Source organism: Melospiza melodia, chromosome 5 (assembly GCF_035770615.1).
Source record: "Melospiza melodia melodia isolate bMelMel2 chromosome 5, bMelMel2.pri, whole genome shotgun sequence".
NCBI lineage: Eukaryota > Metazoa > Chordata > Aves > Passeriformes > Passerellidae > Melospiza > Melospiza melodia.
The window spans coordinates 71528477-71548627 of NC_086198.1; the positions used below are offsets into that span (position 1 = coordinate 71528477).

Sequence of the window (20151 nt, forward strand, 5' to 3'; positions counted from 1 at the left end):
ATCCAGCCTTCTGATCAAGAAACAAGATTCTCGTCTTTCTCTCACCCCAGCGACCTCCTCAGGTCGCTGTAATAACCTCTCTTCTCTGTTTCTGACTAATGCACACTGAATTTAGGAACAGTACAAAAGGAGTTACTTGCAGACCTGGGACACACTGTGCTGAAGATCCTGACACAGCTGGAGCATCCACCAGACACACCACCTGAGGGGTGCCCAGCATACCTGGACCCCTGCACATGATCCTTTGACAATCTCCCTGCATCCCTGCCCCTGCTCATAGTGCAGCAGTAGTGGTCACTGATTCCTGAGTAGACTCTGAGGATCTTGAGGAATTTTTCCTTTCTGTGAACACAATGAAAGCTCTTCCTTTCTCTTTCTCAGTTCTTTTTGTGCACAGATTTATTTCTGTTCCCCTTTCCTTTGATGTTTCATGCCTTCTGAAAAGAATACAGTCATTCACAAGGTCTTAACTATTCAAGGCCATAAACACTTCATTTTAAACTGTTACCCTCAAAGTCTTTGAACTCCCCTGAATCCAGCATTAATTTTCCTGGGTTACTTGCCTTGAGTTAATGAGTTCTCTGTGCTCACTGCCCACAGCTTTGATTTGTTTTAGAGGTTTCCTTAGTTGCTCAGAAAAAGATTTCTTCTTTCTGCATATGAGTGAAATGTAAAAATGGTCTTCAGTATTCTGCAAGATTATTAATTCAGGAAGATGAAAATCGCATTGTCGTTCTCTATGGGGAAACCTATTATGATATCACCATTAAGTACTGATTAAATATACATTATCCTTGTATAAATATATTATGTTAATAGTCCTTCCATGATCTTATAATACTTCAGGATTATTCCAAAACCAATATATGTAGAAAATTCCATTTTTTAGTTGATAATGTATTAATTTTCCTCTACATCCTCAGTCCATCAGATCACAGGTACAGAAAAGACATTGTGGACCATATGCAAAATTTTAGCATCTTAAATATGTTTCATAAATACTGTCTGAAAAGCAATAAGTTTTTAGGGGGACTCATCCTGATACATCCAGAGCAACCTGCAGATAAATCTGGGTTAACAGCACTCAAGCCATGGAGTTACCTACCACCGAGTGTTCACCCTGCCATCTCAAAGGTGCAAACATTATCAAGCCACTTTTGTTGCTCCTATTCCCAAATTCTACTGAGCTGTTTTGAAGCTTCTTCACATTTCTTTCCCAAAAAATCGCAGTATACAGATGCTCTCACTCAAGCACAGGTATTTGGGTGTAACAATGTGCTAGTTCCTGTCATTCTTCAGTAAAACACATCTAAAGGACTCACCTTCAAAGCAGGCTCGGAAGTGAAAACCCTGGGAAAGAATTATGGGTCCTGTGGAAGTCATGAGAATTGATTGGGGTTTTAACACTACAGCTTGGGTTTGCCAGGCGACTGGAATGCAGAGATACATAAAAACTTGAGGAAACACAGCAACAATATGCAACTGGTGGCATGTGATTCATGTTTTACCAAGTTTTGACAGAGTTGAAGTACAGAACATGTAAAATAATGAAAACTGCAAACAAGCAGTCTTTGTTTAAATTATATGTCTGAACAGTATTCAGAATAAACTTTAATTTACTCTTTAATTTTCAGTCAAATAAAACCATACTGTGTCATTTGAGAAGACTTGCATGGCTTTACAAGTACTGTTTATAATTTTTGATACTTGTTATCAATGCAGCTGATGTACCAGTGAAGTACAAAATTCTTTAATGCCAAAATATTTTTTTCACTTTAAGGGATAGAACACCAAAGACTTATTTTACATTTACAATAATGTTTGCAAAATTAAAATATTAGTAACAATTAACTTTGGAATAGTAATTTTCCCAGCATTTTAATGATGTAACACAGGAGCAGCTTGAAGCCTATGATATTTTTCTTAAAATGAAACAGGCTGATAAAAAATGCAGGAAGTTGAGAAGAAAATCACCCTGAAAAAGAAAGACAATTGGGTAAATAAATTATATATATAAAAAAATCTTTACAGTCTCTTTGAATAGCTTGATCCATTTGATTTTTTCATTTCTTTTTAATGCATGATAAAATTAATTAGAGGAAACACTCTGTTTATACTGAATTAAAGATAGATGTGCTGCTATGCAGAAAGAAAAAAAATAGTATTTTCCATTTCTTGAATGTAATCATGAGGGACTCAATCCAGTCCCTCATGAGTAAAACCTAGAGAAGAAAGACTTCTCTGCAATCCAAACTACCCCAATGAAAGTCTGTGAAAGCTACAAGTCTGCCATATTGGGCTGCAGGTACATCTCTAATATAAATAGTGCACAAAGACTGTCTTGTATGTTTTCTTCAATTTCTTGAATGTAAGCTGTTGGTTTTTGGTAGACTTATCTCTTTTTTTTTAGCTGCAGATTTTAATGTAGGCTTTAGGTTTGGAGCAATAGAAAGATCCTTATACAAAGAGAACCCCCTGCTAGTCCTTTGAAATTTCAAAAACTGAATAGGACTCCATTCAGCTACCATTTTTTCCTTGAAGAGAAACTGAGAATTGTAACAGCCACATATACTATTTTTATAGTGGAAATAATCCTGTTGGGCATATACATAATTAAAAAAAATTACAGTCAAGGATATGACAATATGAGGTTCCTAGTGAACTGTTGCCTGTGGTAAATGGGAAGCAAAAGAGAGGAATGGGAATTCTGTGAGGACTGTAAACTAGAAGTTTAAGCTCTATGACTCAGTAAATTAGATTTAAAAAATCCTTTTTTCTTCAATTTCTTGCATCCCAGATCACTGTCCCACTGCCTCTGGTGTTTGTGATAACAGATTGAGGTGCTGAGGGAGAGTCAGTGCTGGCGAGCATCTTGTCCCAGCTAACAAGCATGTTTGTGACATATGGCCATCCTCGTGCCTGCTTTTCAGTACAGTGGCAATTTGTGGTTAGCTAAAAGCTTCCTCCATCAAATGTGGCCCTGCACTCCCCTGGTAGGGTGGGGAAGGAGCTGTCCCTGTGCACCCTCAGCATCCCTTAGGGCTTCCCAGGAAAAAGGGACTTGCAATGCACCAAAGCAAGCCTCTAAAACCAGGTGGCACAGTGAGGAAATTGTGCAGAGAGAAAAGGGAAACCTAAACAGGGAAGAGGGGCCTGATGCCATGTTCCCAAAATGTGGCAGGCAATTTGTCCACCCATGCCAGGTGGACAAATTATCAGGCCAAGGTGATAACCTGTCCAGTTCTTAGAGAAACAACAGAGACCATCAGAATGAGCTCAGAGCACAAAGGCAGGTGCCACAGAATCAATTAAAAAGGACACAAGCTCTCTTGTCAACAATCTTGGTGATATTTAATGAACTCTTACCCCAGACATCCCTTTTTGTGTGGCAAACTTTAATAGCACCATGCAGAGCTTTTGGGTAACACAGTTCTTACTTTGTAGACAGAAGCATATTATTTTTATTGCAGATGCTGTTTTGTGTCCAGCAGTTGCTACCCAGACTCTCACAAATGAAATACTGTGTTGGCATAAACTATCTGCCATGTGCAACTATTTATACATTCTCACGACATCCAGGAGATATGAGAGCAGCTGTTTTTCCTTGAAAATCCCTTGGCACTTACCAGCAGCTTTGACTCAGCTTTGTGAAAATGAATATTTAAATGCAGCCCAGTTTTCTCCCCCTTTGGAGCATGGATGGCTACTGCAGACTCACATATGAAAGAGAAAGCATGTTTTGGATTCCCCTAGTGAGTCATCACCCTTTCACTGGTGATTCATTGTTTGGAAGGAGAGGAAGGTAAATGAGGACTATTTATATGAGCTGTCATCCATTTATCTGGTTATTTATTTATTTGTTTTAGCCCGGGGCATTCTCAAAGCAATGGAATGCAACTGGACTGACAGTGGCCGGAGGCTCTGGGCTGTACTTGGCATCTGCATGTTTGGAAGTGAGGAGAGATGAGATGAAGAACCTTCATCCACACTAAGATCTCTTGTGCTTAAGCAAGGAAGAGTGAAGGAAGGGTTCATACTGCCAGCTTAGGTGCATGCTAGGAGAAATTATGGGGTAATTCAAGCTCCTCCAGCAGGGCAGGCTGAGAACCCATCTAACCACCTAACCACCTCCTCAGGTCCTGGGGTGGTTCTCCTCTGCCTAGCTTGGAAGCTTTCTGATCTCTCTATCTGTTGGTGCAGCAAGGGGCAATTTAGGAAACAGCAATACTTAGAGCAGGCACTGAAATCCAGCAGTTTGTTTATGCAGTTGTCTATATTATGATTTAATTGTCATCCTGCATAATATGTCATCTGCAGTGTGCTGAAAAATTAAATTCTTCTTTTAAATGCATAAAAATACTGTAATGGCAGTTAATTAACCCAGATATATATAGCTCCATGCTTCTGCAAAATGTGAGCAGACTGTTATAAACTACAGCTACACCCCTTAGCAATTATGTGGTTTATGTTGTTTTTTTTTCCCTAAAAAACATGGGACATAGCATAACATTTCTCCTCCTAGACTCCATCGATGTAGAAGCTGCATTTGTGTTAACACAAGTATGGAGTGATGTGATTTTTGTTGTTGTTGTTGTTCTTGTTGAAGCTAGGCAAGACATTTCATGTTAGAACTGTCTTTGGATTATTTGTTGTTACTGATAGAAGAACACCTTTGTGTGTGTTTTAGCTAACATTAGTAAAAGACAGGAGGAAACTCTTTGAAGTCCTGGGAGGCAGAATCATTTTTAAAATGCAAACTTTTTGCCACCCAAGATAATGTAGTCTTGGATCAGGAACAAAAGCATTCCTGACTAGGAGCAGTTATTGAACACATTGCTAACTGAATTCTGGCCATTTTTTTGAGGAGAACTGAAATAAGGACAAAGGATGAATTTTTTTTACAAGGAATTTAGAAAGACATCAATTATTTTAAATTTAAAATTTAAAGGCACTCTTGGTAGGAATAAATGCCCCATGATTATTTTCTGCTCAAAACCTGGCACTGCCAGAACTGCCAGTTTCAGTAATTTTCAGGCAATCTGAAGGTCTGTATTGTGCTTCTTGTTCTAGAGTGACTTGTGCTTATTCACAAAAGACAGTATTTTTGAACCACTTTGTCTGAAAAGTTCATCCCTCCTCATTCCCTTTGTTTGTCATGCTATACTCTATTTAGCTTTCTGCTTAAGTGATCTTTTATGTTAATAGATCCTCAGAAGCAGAATTTAAGTAATTAAATAGATATTTTAAGCATAGAAATATCACCGCTCAATCGTGTCATCTGCCTACAGCCTGCATTATGGTGCTGCAAAGAGATGTGCAGAAGCACATCCTCTAAGAAGCTGTCTGAGGCCCTGAGGCTTAGGCAGATCCTGTGGTCATTGATAAATTCACGTGCATCAAACATTATTTAGGATGGCCAGTTTCAGCTATTGACAAGGGGAGATGAGGCCTTTGCAGAAACAGAGATAACCACGGACAAATGATTCCTCATATTACCAGGCTGCAAAGTCAGCACATGGCAATTTTTTAGGCCACACAAAGTGGCAGAAGTCTAGTGTCTTTTCTTTCTTTCTATTCCTGGGAAAAGAGTTGATTGTAACTGGCCCTAAATTTGTAAAATTTTCTCTGAATATCAATTTCATTTCAAAATCAACACTGATTTTTTGAAATTAAGTATATTTCTATCTTTCTAATAAAAGTTCTACTTGCCTCAAACTGAGACATGAAACAGCATAGATGTGTGTTGCTTTAACTTGAAAACATCTTCAGAGTCCAAGAAATACTCAAGTGAAAGATAAACTGTATCTATACAAATAACACAAAAATGATTATATTTATAGAACAATTTAACACGTATTTTCATTTCCAGCATTCTGCCTTGTCTACTCAAGCAAAGGTCTCATTTTGCTGTAAGCTATACAACAGAAAACAGGGATTTGCAGATGAAGAAAAGTGTTGCTTTTATAAAAGCATAACTCCTTCTCAACTCAGACCCAGAGTGATTAGCCAGTTCTATTTACTGGAGCTTTCCTGTCCCAGCTGGTAAATGTGTCACATTGCCCTCTGTCGCTTGTCCTGCATTTCTCCCACGAAGGAAGATCTACTCTAAAACGATGAGGAAAGTTTCACTACTCCTGATAGACAGCAAAGATGCTCTGCTCACTCCTTCTGCAGATATCTTTGTGTTTGGAGAAAGCTAAAAATCCTCATCTGGTATTTAAGGTTCAAATCTGGGAGAAGTATAATCCTGGGAAAGAAGAAACATTCATCAATATTTAAGGTGGGAAAGCTCATTTCAATTTCCTGTTCTGCTGAACTTCTCAGGGCACATTGGAAAGCAACTTAAAGCCGATTACACACAGCTGAAATAAAGCTGGCACTGGCCCTTTGCTTCTGCTCTTGCTCTTCAGTCAGGAAGACTATGATAGCCAGAGCTTTTGGACAAGCACAGAAACCCTTCCCAATCTGAAAGTGACTCAGTCAAATTGAAAAGTTGTTCAGACATTTACAATGGTGGGTGCTGCATAAAGTTGTAAGATTTTTTTTGTGTTTCCTTGTTATACTAGCATCTAGTGATGGATGGCGCATCTCAAAATAATTTCAACTCTTAGAAATTTGTGCTGCAATTTTGCATAAGGAGGAGAAGTTTTGGACACCTGAGCTTTCTTACAGAAATCTGATTTCCATCATGGTTTTAAGGGGCTCCTGAAAAAACCAGCTTCTTCCTTCTTTTTTCTTAGACTAGCAGTCATGTACCTCTATGATGAGCCAGTCTAGGGTCAAAAACTAATTCCCCCCCTCAGCATTTTATTTTATCATTATTTACAGAAATAAGATAACATACATGTTTAAAATTACATAGAAATTATGTCTTGGATATATATATCAACACTTGAGCTTATATTTAACTATTTAACGAATGGAAATAGAAATTTTAAAAGGATGAAACAGTCTATCAGAAAATTAATATATTGAAATATGCTTTATGTCTTTTTAGAGATAAGAATATTTACAAAAAGCAAAATTTATACTAAAAATATCCACCTATCACACACAAAAATTTCTGATATATCACTTCAATTTTCACACATATGCATCACGTCATTTAACTCCAGTGATTATTGTTTATATCCTTACAGCTCAGAGTGCTGCTGGCCTAGATATAAGGGTGGGGATTATTCTCAAGCAGTACAAAGTAAATGCTGATTACCTCAATCTGCCAATTTTTTTCTGGAAATGCTATACTGCAGAATGTACTCCAGATCAGAATTATGTATTAAGTTCTGTTTTGCATTACTTGATTATGTCCATGACAGAAAATGATTACTGGGACCTCCCTAGTGGCTACAAATTGGAGGTATTGTTTTTGAGTAGTTTATTTTGTCTGAAGGATGGTGTAACTTTGTCATATAGATGATTCTTTTAACCACAATTTTAAAGGAAGCATTCAATCTAGTGTTTTTCGGTCTGGATAATGACTTGAGGCCTTGGCTTAACCTCTCCTGTGTTTCTATTACCTCTAAACTCTAAGAAATGGTTATGAAATGTCACATACCTACCCTGCTATTCAATTTGTGCTCACAGAGGAAGTCATTCCAGTCTCACAAAAGAATTCTGAAACATCGTTTATCAGCCTGTGCAGAGTTTTGAGATCCTTGGCAAGGGGGATAATAGGATTGTAAGGTCCTTTGTTTGTTTTTAAGATTTTTTTTAATATCAAAATAGGGATTGAATTCTATTTATATATTGCAGCAAATATAGCACAAAAGAAATAAAGCCTTTTAAGTAAAATATTTTATTTATACTTTGAAAGTAACAATTTGGAGACCTGCTGCCTTCCTGTGGACTAGTTCAAGTCCTATTTAAACCAATGGTGTGGCTCCCCACCTTCCAGGGTGCTTGCATCAGGACTCAGGGGAGTCTCACAAACCCTGGTGACATGATGGACACTGCATATCACTTAGAGTTAATTGAAATTCAATAATGAAAGACAGCATTCAATACCATACCAGAAATAATAATGCAGAAGGGAAGAAAGGTTCCCTGCTGACTGTGCACCTGAGGGGGCTCAAACACACTTTTTCTAACCACCTAGAGCTAACACATTTGAGCTATGCTTGCGTGTAGCCCAACAAAGCAATAACAGCCCAGCAATACCACAGCTTTCTCCCCAAATACTTTCCAGTTCACCAGCAGCACAGGCTGTAAGTACGTGAGCCTACCAGAAAAACTCTTCTCTCTGTTAGTAATTATATTGCCTCTGATTTTTCATGTTGCCACATAGTTTGTTCCTGTACTCAGCTTTCCTGTGATTTGGGATGCCTCACAGGCCTGTCCAACTTGTTTAAAATGGGTATGAGGGGTTATTTAAAAATTTTAATCTGAAGCATGACTTCAATGCATGAAGCTATGGTAAATCTCAAAGAACATCATGGGTAATTGTGATTAGAGCCTAAAAACTAGCACATTTTCCTTGGGAAAGTCTATGAGCACAAGCTCAGCATAAATACATAGCTACCCTGTGTGGCCTTTGAGGAGTGACAATGTCCTGTCACAGCAACAAGGAGCCACTGTGACTGCTCTCCTTAATGAATGTGGTCTTTAAATTTTTTGATGCAACTTACATATGGAAATTAGATTAATGCTTCAATATTATTATTACTGGAAGGGTGTTTTGAAAAGGAATGGCATGAATACCTGTGGAAAAAATCATTCTGCTTGGATTACATAATGTGTTTCATATAAGAATAAATCATGAAGACTTCACTTTCCGTGATTCTTTTTCTCCTTCCATTTTGATACCTGTGAAGTCACTTTTTCTTAGGACAAGTAGCTAAAACTAGTTTCCTTTACTGTGAGGGTTGATTCTGCATCTAGTATCAGTTATTAATTCCTAATGTGCGGGACTTAGAGGCAGATTCAAAGAAGACTTTGGATCGACCATAGATACCTAACTGAGAGTGAACACAGCACATTTTCACATCTGTACATGGAGAGATGAGGGCCTTGTGTCTTAGACACAGCCAGTGTTAGATGGCTGCTGAAAGAGTGTTTTTCAGATTTCAGCTTTTGCTCCTCTGTCCTTATCTTTGTCATTTTCCATAGTTTGGGCTGTCATTTTACAGGTTATTCGAAAACAAAGACATTGAGCTTATTCCCTCTCTCTTCTCAGTCTTACTCCAAGTTACAAAATATCTCTAAGTTGGAAGGAACAAATTGTCTTGATTGCCCGTTTTTTTCTTCCTTTCTCTGTTTCTCATCCTCTACTGTGGAGTCATTAAACCATGAAAGGAGAAGGAAACAAGGACACCACCAATTGCAAACTGGAACACCCCAATTCAATAGGTAACCTAAAAAATTTTTCTTATTTTTTTCCTACATCTCCTTCCCTCCTATTTCCCTCTCGTCCCTCCTTGACCCCCCTCCCCCAGACCCCTTCCATGTCTGTGCATCCTAGTTCACATGTTCATGTTGGGACTGGTATCGATTCAGGACCAAACTTCATCAGAATAATTTCAGTTAAACACAATAAGCGGGCCAGTGACATTAAGAGAGGATAATCGAGATGGTGCTTTGGGCAGTTTAGAGATTGAAAGGAAAGGAGATAGGTGAGGATTGGTTTAAAATACAAGAAAAGGGCTGAAATATTATTGCCAGCGTTATTTAATTATTTCCGAGTTAACAATGCAAAATGAGTGTACACTAAATATAAACCCTTATCTTTAATTATTAAGCCTGTCCTGTTCTACTTGTACTGGAAAACCTGAAATCTACGGGAATGAATCCCAGCAGCGATCCAGTTACTACCAGAGAAGGACTGCATATACGAAAGGAGGGCAGCGTGCTTAAAAGACAATACAACAGAAAGTAATGCAATTTGAGGCGGAAAAAGGGAAAAAAATACAAGCGAGGTTTGTTTCCTTGTCTGCCTTCATCCTGAGCTCACATTAAATGATAGACTTTTCTTCTCTCTGCATTCTAATTAGACTGTGCCAGTGGGCAAGCGGGGAAGGGAATGTTAATGAGGCGGCGGGAGCGGGCGGGGAGCCGGGGCTGGCGGCTCCCGCTCCCGCCGCAGTCCGGGGCAGCGCGGCGGCTCCGGGGCTGTGCCCCGCCGAACGCGCGCTTGGCCGGAGGCGACCGGGAGGCTGAGGAGGGAGGGCTACGGAAAATGTCTCGTACCGCTCCGGGGACCGCTTTCCGCCCCGTTTCTCGTTCGCGCACCGGCAGCGCTGCCGCGCCCGCCCGCTCCGGGCTCCGAGGCCGCGGCAGCCGCCCCGGGCCGGTGCCGGTGCCGATGCCCCTCGGCGGGGACCCCGCGCCCGCCGTGTCCCGTGAGGGCCGGGCCGCGGGGGCGGCGGGCGCGGCCCCGTGACGGCCCCCGGGGCAGCCCCGCGCCCCGGCACGGGCGGGCACGCGCGCGCGCCCCCGCCGCTCGGTCCCCGCTCGGTCCCGGCCGCGCTCGGTCCCGGCCGCGCCCGCCGCCGCTCCCCGCCGCTCCCCGCCGCTCCCCGCCGCCGCCTGCCCCGCTCGCCGGCGCACCCGCCTCCCCTCCCTCCCGCTTCCCGCCCTCCCTCTCCCCTCCCTCCCCGCCTCGGCCGCCAGCCCGCCCGCCCGCTGCTCCCAGGTAGGGTCCCCGGGGGTCCCCAGCTGCGGCGGCAGCGCCCGCCCGTGTCGGGGGCTCTGCTGCGCTCCGCAACTTGTCAGCCTGCGGGGCTGCCCCCGCCGCCGCCCCGCGCTCCCCGGCGGCGCTCCGCCGAGCAGCTGTCAAACGTGCCGGGCGCTCGGCGGCGGCGGGGGGCGGCTCGCCCGCGCTCGGTCCCCGCACCGAGCCCCGGCGAATGGCATGACTCTGCCTGCCGCCCGCCCCCCCGCCCCCCCGGCTGCGGTGTGCCGTAGTGAGGCGAGGGGTGGTTAAACCCCCATCCTCCCATACATACGGCTTTTATTTTTTGTTCCTTTTCGTCTCGGGGCTTTCACATCACGGAACAGGAAAGCATCTGATGCGCCGGCTCACATGCCACTTCTGATCATACATTGCCTCCTTGCAGAGAGCAGCATCGTTGGGAAAGATGGAGATACAATAAGTTGCTAGTACCGAAAAGTGCTGCGGAAATCCAGTGGTTTCCTTTCTCCAGTGAAGTGACATATTTTCCTCGGGTTTAAGTTGAAAGCACTGCTTGGCGGAGACTGACTGTGGCTGAGAGTGGGTTTGTGTTTTTCTTGCACCGTTAGGTTTTGCAAAGAGCAGCGATGAAGAAGAAGCTGGCACTCTCCGAGATGCAGTTGGTTCTTCTCGTTTTATTGGTGTGGCTACCAACGAGGTGAGAGGATATTTAGTTTCGTTGTTCAGTGCGAACATGCATGTTACAATCTGCTAAGGGTAAGCTTGTGTGAGGGGCTATAAAAGTACAGTATGTAGTAACGTAATAAAAAAATCTTTCTTAGCTGTTTGAATGCAGTATTACATAGTTTCGAGAGCAAATGCAGTAGAATGTAGTTTAAGGACCGTAAAAGCCTGATCTCTTGTCCTTAAACGGTTTGTGAATTGATGCTTTATTCCACCATTAAAATAACAATTTCTTTAAATGCCTTTTTGGATCTTAAAGACTTGAGTTACTGCATGACTGTGATTCTGTACCATACAAAATGGAGAAATAGATTTTTATGAAGTCTCACTGCAAATCACTGTTCTTAAAATAATGCTCATATATTTATTAATATGGCCATGCCTTTTTTTTTTTTCCCTTGATTTTTTTTTTTTTGGTCAAACATAATAGAATTCAAAATGATGCTTAAGCCTTAAACCTCTAGGTGGAGATAGCATACAACTTCACAATCACATATAATAAAACAATACCATCATTTATTAATCAACTTTTCTTATGTTGTGTAAAGTTCTCAATTTCTAAAGTGACAGCATAAGAGCAAGTAATTTTTATTACATTATACTTTTGTGTTGCTCACAGTCCCTAAACACAATAATTAATTGTAGTTTGTAACTTTGATTCACTTGCTTTGGTTGTGGCTGCAGTAGGTCTTGTCCTAATATGGTAAAGATTGTATGCTATGTAATGCAAGTTTCCTATGATTTAACATGTCTCCAATATTTTTGTTTGTTTCCCAGTGAACAAAATATTTCCTGAAACTATATTTTCTATTTCACTTTATACCTAACTATGGTGCAGTATTAGTTGAGTCACAGTGGGCCAGATCCTGCAAACCCTACTCAAGTGAGTAATCTTACTGACGTCAAAGAGACTATAAGCGTTATTAAAGACTTTATGCCTGAGTAAAGTTTGCAAGATTCGACACTAATTTGATGTAATTATATTGATCTAATATTTTTAGTGGAATCTTGAGTTCAAAAACTGTTATATCTCAAAAAGAAGCTTAAAAATGGCAGAGACGTACTCTGGTAGTCCATGAGTACAACGATACATTTTACAAACTGAGAAGGAACCATCCAGTAATTGCAACTAAGAAAAAACTGACACATGAGTAAAATCACACATGACATTTTCATGGGTTCTTTATAAGTTATCTGATTTGGGTCGATTCTATGGTTTATATGATGGAAAGCACAGACTGCAATGATTTACATTTAAATACTTCTTTATGCCATTGAGCTGGAGACCAACATACAGCCTTGTCTTTAATCCTTTTATAGCTTTTTTTAGAGAAAATATCACCCAAACCTACTTTCGGTTTGGAGGAGGAGGAAAACATGCTTGCTATTATGGCATTCAGAATACCTTCATTTCAAGATGACTAATACTCAAACATTTAGGGTTAAAAATTTAGGTACCTGAAAAAGATATAAATGGTATGTGCATAGCACATGATGCTTTACTTCCTTGATACCAATGTGCTGGTTTTAAGTAGTTAAAACTGATGAGCTCCTGTATTTCACATGCATGGTGCTTAAAATTGTTGGCACGGTAACATTTGCATGTGTAAGGCTTTCTGTGTGTCGGGGCTTCCCTGGCACAAACCCTGTTGGTCTGGGTGCCCAGGTTCCAGAGCACTGTGGGGCACCACGGCTGGCTGGGCAGCAGGTTCATATTCCAGCCCCTATAGCATGTCCCACAGAGATTTGATCCATAAAGGCTGTAATGTCTCTTTCTTTATTGGGGAACTTTGAAACCATCAGTGTTCTACAGATTCTTCTTGACACTTCATTTGTGATTCCTTTTTTTCATCCAGCATTTATAAGGTTTGTCTGCATCTGATGGAGTATCAGACAGTGCGTTTTATGACAAAACAGCATTTTAGAAAGATGAGGGCTGTCCACAGCTACCCTGCAGCTTGCTAGTCAGCGCTGGTGTTCCCTCCCACCAACTGCTGGCGTCAGAGGACTCCCTGAGCATGATCGCTGGAGTTTTCCCTCATGTTAGTTCTTCTGGTCATGTACATTACATGACCATTGGGTGGAGGCAAATCCACAGGATTTATCCAGAGATAGAGTATGCCTGAGTGAGGATAGATAAGATAGAGCTAGAAGGAGATGGGTTTGTGCATGGGAACCCGGGTTATCAGCCCAGGAGTGACATGCCACCAAAGCCTGGGAGGCTCTTCAGGGTTTTTGCACCAGTGCAGCCTCCACTAACAGTGTTTGGGGAGCTGGAAGCAGCACTCACAGTAATGCAATGATGCATGCAAGTACAGACTACTGGAAAATGACTTCTTGGGTATTTTAAGTAGTATTCTGTTGACCCTTATGTGTCTGAACTCGTTATATAGAAATTCCGTATTTGCATACTGTAAATACTCCTTTCCTGTTGGAATGCAGCAAGTAATGGCCAGTCCAAAAAAAATGCATGTTGAGTGTATGTTAAAACATACTTAGCACCTTCTAAAATGTAAAATATCCATTTAGATCGGTGCTGGCTGACTCCCTGGAAGACGAAGCTAAGAATAACATCACCATCTTTACAAGAATTCTAGACAGACTTCTGGATGGTTATGATAATCGTCTCAGACCTGGATTAGGAGGTAATACAACCAATTAAAGATTGATTTTAAAAAGTCAATTTTAATGTTCAGATTTTATGCAGTGATATTCTTCCTTCGGGGTTTTTTTTTTCCCTAACAACTGGTATGCATCTTGATAAATTATTTATAACTACATTCACCCAGATGAATCATTTGAAGTTTGAGGAAGATAACATCTATGAATGGAAAGAAGGCATTTTCACACATTTATCTTAAGTAAAAAGAAAAAATCTGGTGTTTTAACATAGTAAAACAGAATGTGAACAAAAATAACATCTAAAGCTGTTATTCCAGTCAGGGAATTTTGGTTGAACAAGGAATACAGGCTTAATTCCCTGCAATCTGATAGGTGTATGTTTTCAGAAATCTGCACAAGTGTTTTGTGCGATGCGTATAAATTCCACATTTGAGATTTGTTCCTTGGCCCAGTAAGTTCAGTGAAAATGTTGTGATTTTGACTTCTTTGGAATTGGGGTGTCACTGGTAATATACATTTCATTTCTGGGCACCTTGCACTTATTTGAGCATTTGGAAAAAAAAATAGAGAAAAAGAGAATATTGAAGGACAGAGGTCTCTGCACTCTTGTGCCATGACTGTCAGTTATTTTTCAAAATGTCAGTTCACATTTTGATTTTAAAGCTGTATGCCATCTTTTGTCAGTATGTGTTATATTGGCAAGAAATTTAAATAGTTTTTGTGGTGTTGAAAATATTACTGTGTACAGAAAAATACCTATGATATAGGGAGGGGCTGAATATCTCAGTTTTGACTACTACTATTTTGTCTACTACTATTGTTTATCTGTATTTATACTATCTAACATTGACATGTATGATTCAAATATACACTTCTACGGCCACTATTATTATTTGTAACAGTTTTGGTAATTGTAATTTTCAACCTGGAGAGTGTTTCAGCTTGGTGAAGCTAATTCCAGTACAAAGTCCTTGGGAGCAATTCCTGTTCCTGTTGATTTCAGGAAGATCAGGCCCAAAGCTAGAGACACACTCCAACTTCCATGGAAATTACAATAACAGCTCTGATCAAAATTAGGCCTTAGTTAAAGCTCAGAGTTTTTATCCAACACTATTTCCATCCTGACCTGTGGCTCTGTTGCTGTTCTGGTCCTGGGGAATTGTGGCTTGAATCTGACACAGCAGAAAGTGGGAGCTGACGCTGACTGAACAGATTTCTCATTATGCATTGCTTTTAAACTAGGATGTCTTTTCATTTCCATTTTTGGCCTCTGTACAGTGAAAGCTTGTGAAATATTTTTTATTCAAAGATTTCTTAATTTAGATGATACAGGGGACCTATAGAACTATTGATGCCAGAATTTATATAGTAATTTTTTTACGTGGAGTTTTGATTTCTTTGCAAAATACTCAAATTTAAGAATTTATGCATAGTATAAACATAGAATGGACTTGCAGAAACATTTCATATCACCAAACTCGTGTTGAATTGACAGGGCTTTTAAAATAATGCATTTTATTAGAAAAACAGTCAAAGTTTTCTTGCTTACAAGGGATGAGCCATTTAATGAGAGCAGTCTGCAGTTCCTTTGCATATCAAGCATTTTTTTAATATTGAAAGAATATTTTTGAGAACATGAAATACAGATCTAATGGATTTTTCTATTTTTCACTAAATTTGCTTCAAAATAACCTCCCTCTTTTACTTTATAAAGCCTCATAGATAATTAAAACATACTCTGAGAACAAAAAATTAAAGAATTAACATCTGTTTGATATTGGTATACATAGCAATCAACCCATGCAGAATATGTGTGAAATGAAACTGTGTCATGCATATTAAACCGTGGTGATTCATGACACATTAATCTTAATCCTCAAAAATACTTCAGTTATGGATGGATGGATTCTTACAGTTTAGAAGAACACTTGTAAATGGCAGTTGTGATAATTCATGATACAAAACATACCAAACAAGACTTTTGTACATAGTGCTTAGTAATTATCTACATATTAAATATCTTCATATTTCAGGAATTTTCTAGCAGTTTATTCATTTTTCTATACTGACCTGTAGTCTGAAAAGAGATGTGGAAATAATTAACCTTCCTTTTTTTAACACTATGTGCCCAGTAAGCCTGGGAATTTCTAAAAGTGTTTTTGCAAGAGATTACTGCATTCTGACCATGCCACACACATCATTAATTTAAGATACCTAGTCTCAGTTGCGTTTCCCTTCTCTTTATATGAATCTGAAATAGCTCATTTGAATGCAGCAGAATGTTTACTTTGGCACAGCAGTTTGCATTGTCGTGAACATATCACTGCTATGACTGGGATCACAATCTGGCCTAACATGCTACAACAGAAATAGTCCAGGGTCTGAGATCCTTCTGAAGTCGTCTGAAAGCAGGAGCTGTTCATCACCCCACTTTCACTTGCTGTGAAAGACATTTTCAGAGATGTCTTACAGCAAGAATCTAGCTCATTGTAAAAAACTGCTCCTTTAGTAATGAAATGTTTTGGGTTCATATTACCATTTTATCTAGTTATTGACCAACCAAAGCGAAATGTACAGGCTTCTTGAAAGTCTCTATATTAAATTCAGCTAAATAAATGTCTGATTTGGAGGTTGTTCTTGAATTAAGGGATAGATTTGGAATTCATTTTCCTGGGACACAGTCTGACTACTGACAGTATGTAACTTGATGCTTTACTGATGCAATTCAAAACAGAGTACTATTTTCTATAAGCTGTTGAGGAAGGTTTAACTTTTACTGGTGGTACACCTTGGTCAGATAAACAGGTTTTGGCTGTTGGCTGTTGGCTATCCTAGCAGCTGGGATCCTTTAGTGATGTGTGAACACTACAGTGATGAAATGACCTGCAGAATGGGTGTGGGCAGGGGGAAGATGACACTGCACCATGCCCTGAAGCCAGAGACATCTCATATGACTTAGCTACATACCCCAGCCTGCTGTATTGATAGACATGAGCATGGGTTTATTTGAGGGGAGATAATATTTTCTCTGTACTCATTTTATGCTAAGCATAGGATTGCAGCTGGAACACTCTTGACTGTACTTTCAGCTCTGAAGTGAACCATTTTACCCAAACATTCCATGCCATTTCTGTTTAGTCATCAAAATAAATTACAAGTTTGACTTCAAACCAAATTTTCCTGTATCATTAGCCTTAATTTATATGAAATATAGCCATGCAAATGGCAAGTCATACAGACCTTCATTGTTTATGACTTTCTACAAGTAATGAAGATATTTTCTTCTTTTTATTTGCTGTAATGTTTGCAATACACTTAGGCTAACATTTTTTCATAAATCTTTTGCTTTTTATTAGCATGTAGAAAAGCAAATCCACACATTAATGGGCACTAAAACTAAGCAAGGAACCAAAATATCTATAAGTGATTGAATTATCTGTCTGCCCTCCTCTGCCCCATGAACAGACATGATCATGCTGGATACTTCAGTATTGTGACTATCTCCATAAGTTATTCAGCCTTCTTTACTTTCTCACATCTGAAATTAGCCTTTCCAACAGCTAAAGAACTTCTGTATTTTCTACTCTCAGAAACTTATAAAACAGAACTGAATAGAAAACTAAAATGTTGGAGAAAAGAAACAAACAAACAACAAAGCAAAAGAAAAGGGAAGTTACAAAGGCAAAAGACTGGACTTCCTAGCCTAAAGTTTCAAGTGCCATATTGATATTGAAAAGATCTATGGAAATGTCAGGATCCTTCTGCAAACCGTGGTCAGTCTCATCAGCTTCAGGAATGGTATTCTTATTGTAACCAAAGAGTTGAATGATGGTTGTTAAAAAAGAGGAAGATAAGACAGTAGGTAGGTGAAAATTAAATGCACTGTGAATCTATTTTGAAGGAACCATGTCTGCTTTCAAATGTCCTGAATGCTTTAAGCAAGCATCTGCATTGCATTTCTCACACAGACAGACCAAATCCTCCTTTTTCCCAACATTTTGTAAGTCAGTTGAACAGGAAAACTGAAAAGTATTGAAGGGAATTCTTGCTGACTATTCCTATCAGAGAGATGGTCAGCAATGAGCACTCGCAGGTGTGATCTTTCATCTTTGGAGAACTGGATATTTCATTGCATAGAATCAGTGTAATGGTGTAGAATATCAGACTTGGTGATTAAAAGTTTTGTGATGTGCTCACCAATATGAGCACAAGGGAAACTCATTTTTTCACAGATTACCTTTGTCTCTTGCCTGGATCAGGAGAGCTGCATCCATATATATGTGTGTGTGTGTGTGTGTGTTTATCACATAGTTGGAGGTTTTCAGTTGCCAGGAAACACAGCCATGGTCATATGCTGATAATCTGGAATATGTTGCATTTAGGGCGCTGTATTTATATATCACTGTAATTCAGAGTTTTTAATGAGCCTTCCACTACTGTTTTTAAGGGGAGAAAGTGCAGCTCCCCATCTCAGTTCTGGTTGCTTCCTTAGGCTTTCTTTGATCTAGGTTAATATTTTGGAAATGGTAATATCTCTCTGCCAGTGCTAGTGCAGAGCAGCACTTGCATCTTCTAAAAGCCCACTGTCCTTGTAGCTATGCTGGGACACAAAGGGATAAACTACTGTATGTATGCTCCCCTTTTGGGCATACCTGGAAGGGCCACATGGAATCTGCCCATAATGGTGCTTTCAGAGGAGTCAGTGAGAAACTTATGTTAGAGCTGTGGATAATGTATATTGGCAAAAAGCATTCCTTGTAAAAAATGGAGAAGCGATAGAGAAAGGATATGAACATCTCATTAATAACTTATCCAGGGCATGCAGACAGTGCTAAGATGCAAGAACAGAAGTAACTCAGTAGCTATAAGCATTCCAGGGAATGATTTATTAGGAAAAAGGAAGGATAAAAAACCTACAGAAACCTCTTTGATACTTAAGAACAAACCAGAAAACTTGTCTAGTATAGGATAGGGCTGAGTAGCTAGACAGAGGTTATTTGGTTATTTATTTATTGAAGTCTGTGAATAAATCAACAGTGAAGACATAAAAATAAAATGAATGCTACAGCTGTGCGGGGTAGTGCAATTGGGGGAAGTGTTGCACAGAATCACAAAATAAGCTGATTTGGAAGGGACCCACAAGGATCATTGGACCCAACTCCAGGGCCTGAACAGCACCATCCCAAAGAGTCAAATGCTCTGCCTCAGATGAGTTAACAGAAATGTAGGTACTGTACAGTAGTTACATGTGCCCATAGAGGAGCTGGTCTGGGAGGCTCTCCCAGTTCACTGAACATGTATATTTAGTACTTTTTTTTTCTCTCCTGGCAAAGCATCAACATTTGCTTCTAATGCTAGAATTACTGCTGACGACACCAATGCTGAATTAGAGCTTTGCTTACTTTTGTCTTATCTGCAAGGAAGATGTGAAAGCAGATACTGCAGATTTCTCTGTAGCTCATTGGTGCTCAATGTAAATCAGACCAATGGGGTGATAACATTTTCTTCAGGCAGATTTGATAAACAAAGAAATCAAAACCATCACTTTTTATCTGTGATGCAGTTGTTCTGGGTTATTTAGGAAAGGGTTAAGAAGCAGTGGTCTTGTTGGTATCCAAGTTATTCTATTATTGACTGCTTTCCACTAAGGCCTTTTATCTTATTAAATCTTGCAATGATTTTTTTCTATCTCAAATATACAGCTACTTCTCATTCAGGCTGACTAGTTTAAATAGCTAAGTACCAAAGGAATGCAATATCATAGTTCCAAAGTTTTTATTACCCTTGTGTAAAGATACAATTTGCATAAAGCTACCTGAATTGGAAATACAATTATTATTTAAATAATCTAACTCTAAAACATTTTCAGAGATATTTAAGCACATTAGAAATTCATCCAGGATAACTTTGGGTTATTTTAATGGATTTCATGGGTTTTTACTAGTGGATTTTAACCAAGCAAAAAGTTAATTTAAAATGTAGTAATCAATGTATATGTTGCTTAAAATGAAAAAATTTTTATTCAGTCTTTAGAAATGAAGAGATTGCATAATACAAAATGAATAGTATTCTGGGTTGCACTTATAAAGAATATCAGGGAAATCCTTTCGTGTTTACTGCTGTGATGCACCCGTGGAGTACCCAGTTTTGTATATTCTTCTTATAGGAGACACACATAG

General features: G+C 39.6%; 1 protein-coding gene and 1 long non-coding RNA gene across 2 annotated transcripts in view; one reads left to right on the forward strand and one right to left on the reverse strand.

Annotated features, from left to right (window-relative positions):
• Positions 1 to 548: 548 nt before the first annotated feature.
• LOC134418689 (uncharacterized) lies at positions 549 to 11083 on the reverse strand. Its single transcript, XR_010027845.1, has 3 exons — positions 10941 to 11083; positions 1323 to 1430; positions 549 to 653 (listed from the first exon to the last, which is right to left on the reverse strand). It is a non-coding gene; the product is annotated as an uncharacterized LOC134418689 (long non-coding RNA).
• The window catches only part of GABRA2 (gamma-aminobutyric acid type A receptor subunit alpha2), a 64552-nt gene continuing 55277 nt past the window's right edge, over positions 10877 to 20151 (forward strand). The window contains exons 1-3 of the mRNA XM_063157345.1: positions 10877 to 11137; positions 11236 to 11324; positions 13880 to 13995. Coding sequence (XP_063013415.1) covers positions 11254 to 11324; positions 13880 to 13995 — 187 coding nt within the window. The 5' untranslated portion in view covers positions 10877 to 11137; positions 11236 to 11253. The remainder of the gene's footprint in view (positions 11138 to 11235; positions 11325 to 13879; positions 13996 to 20151) is intronic.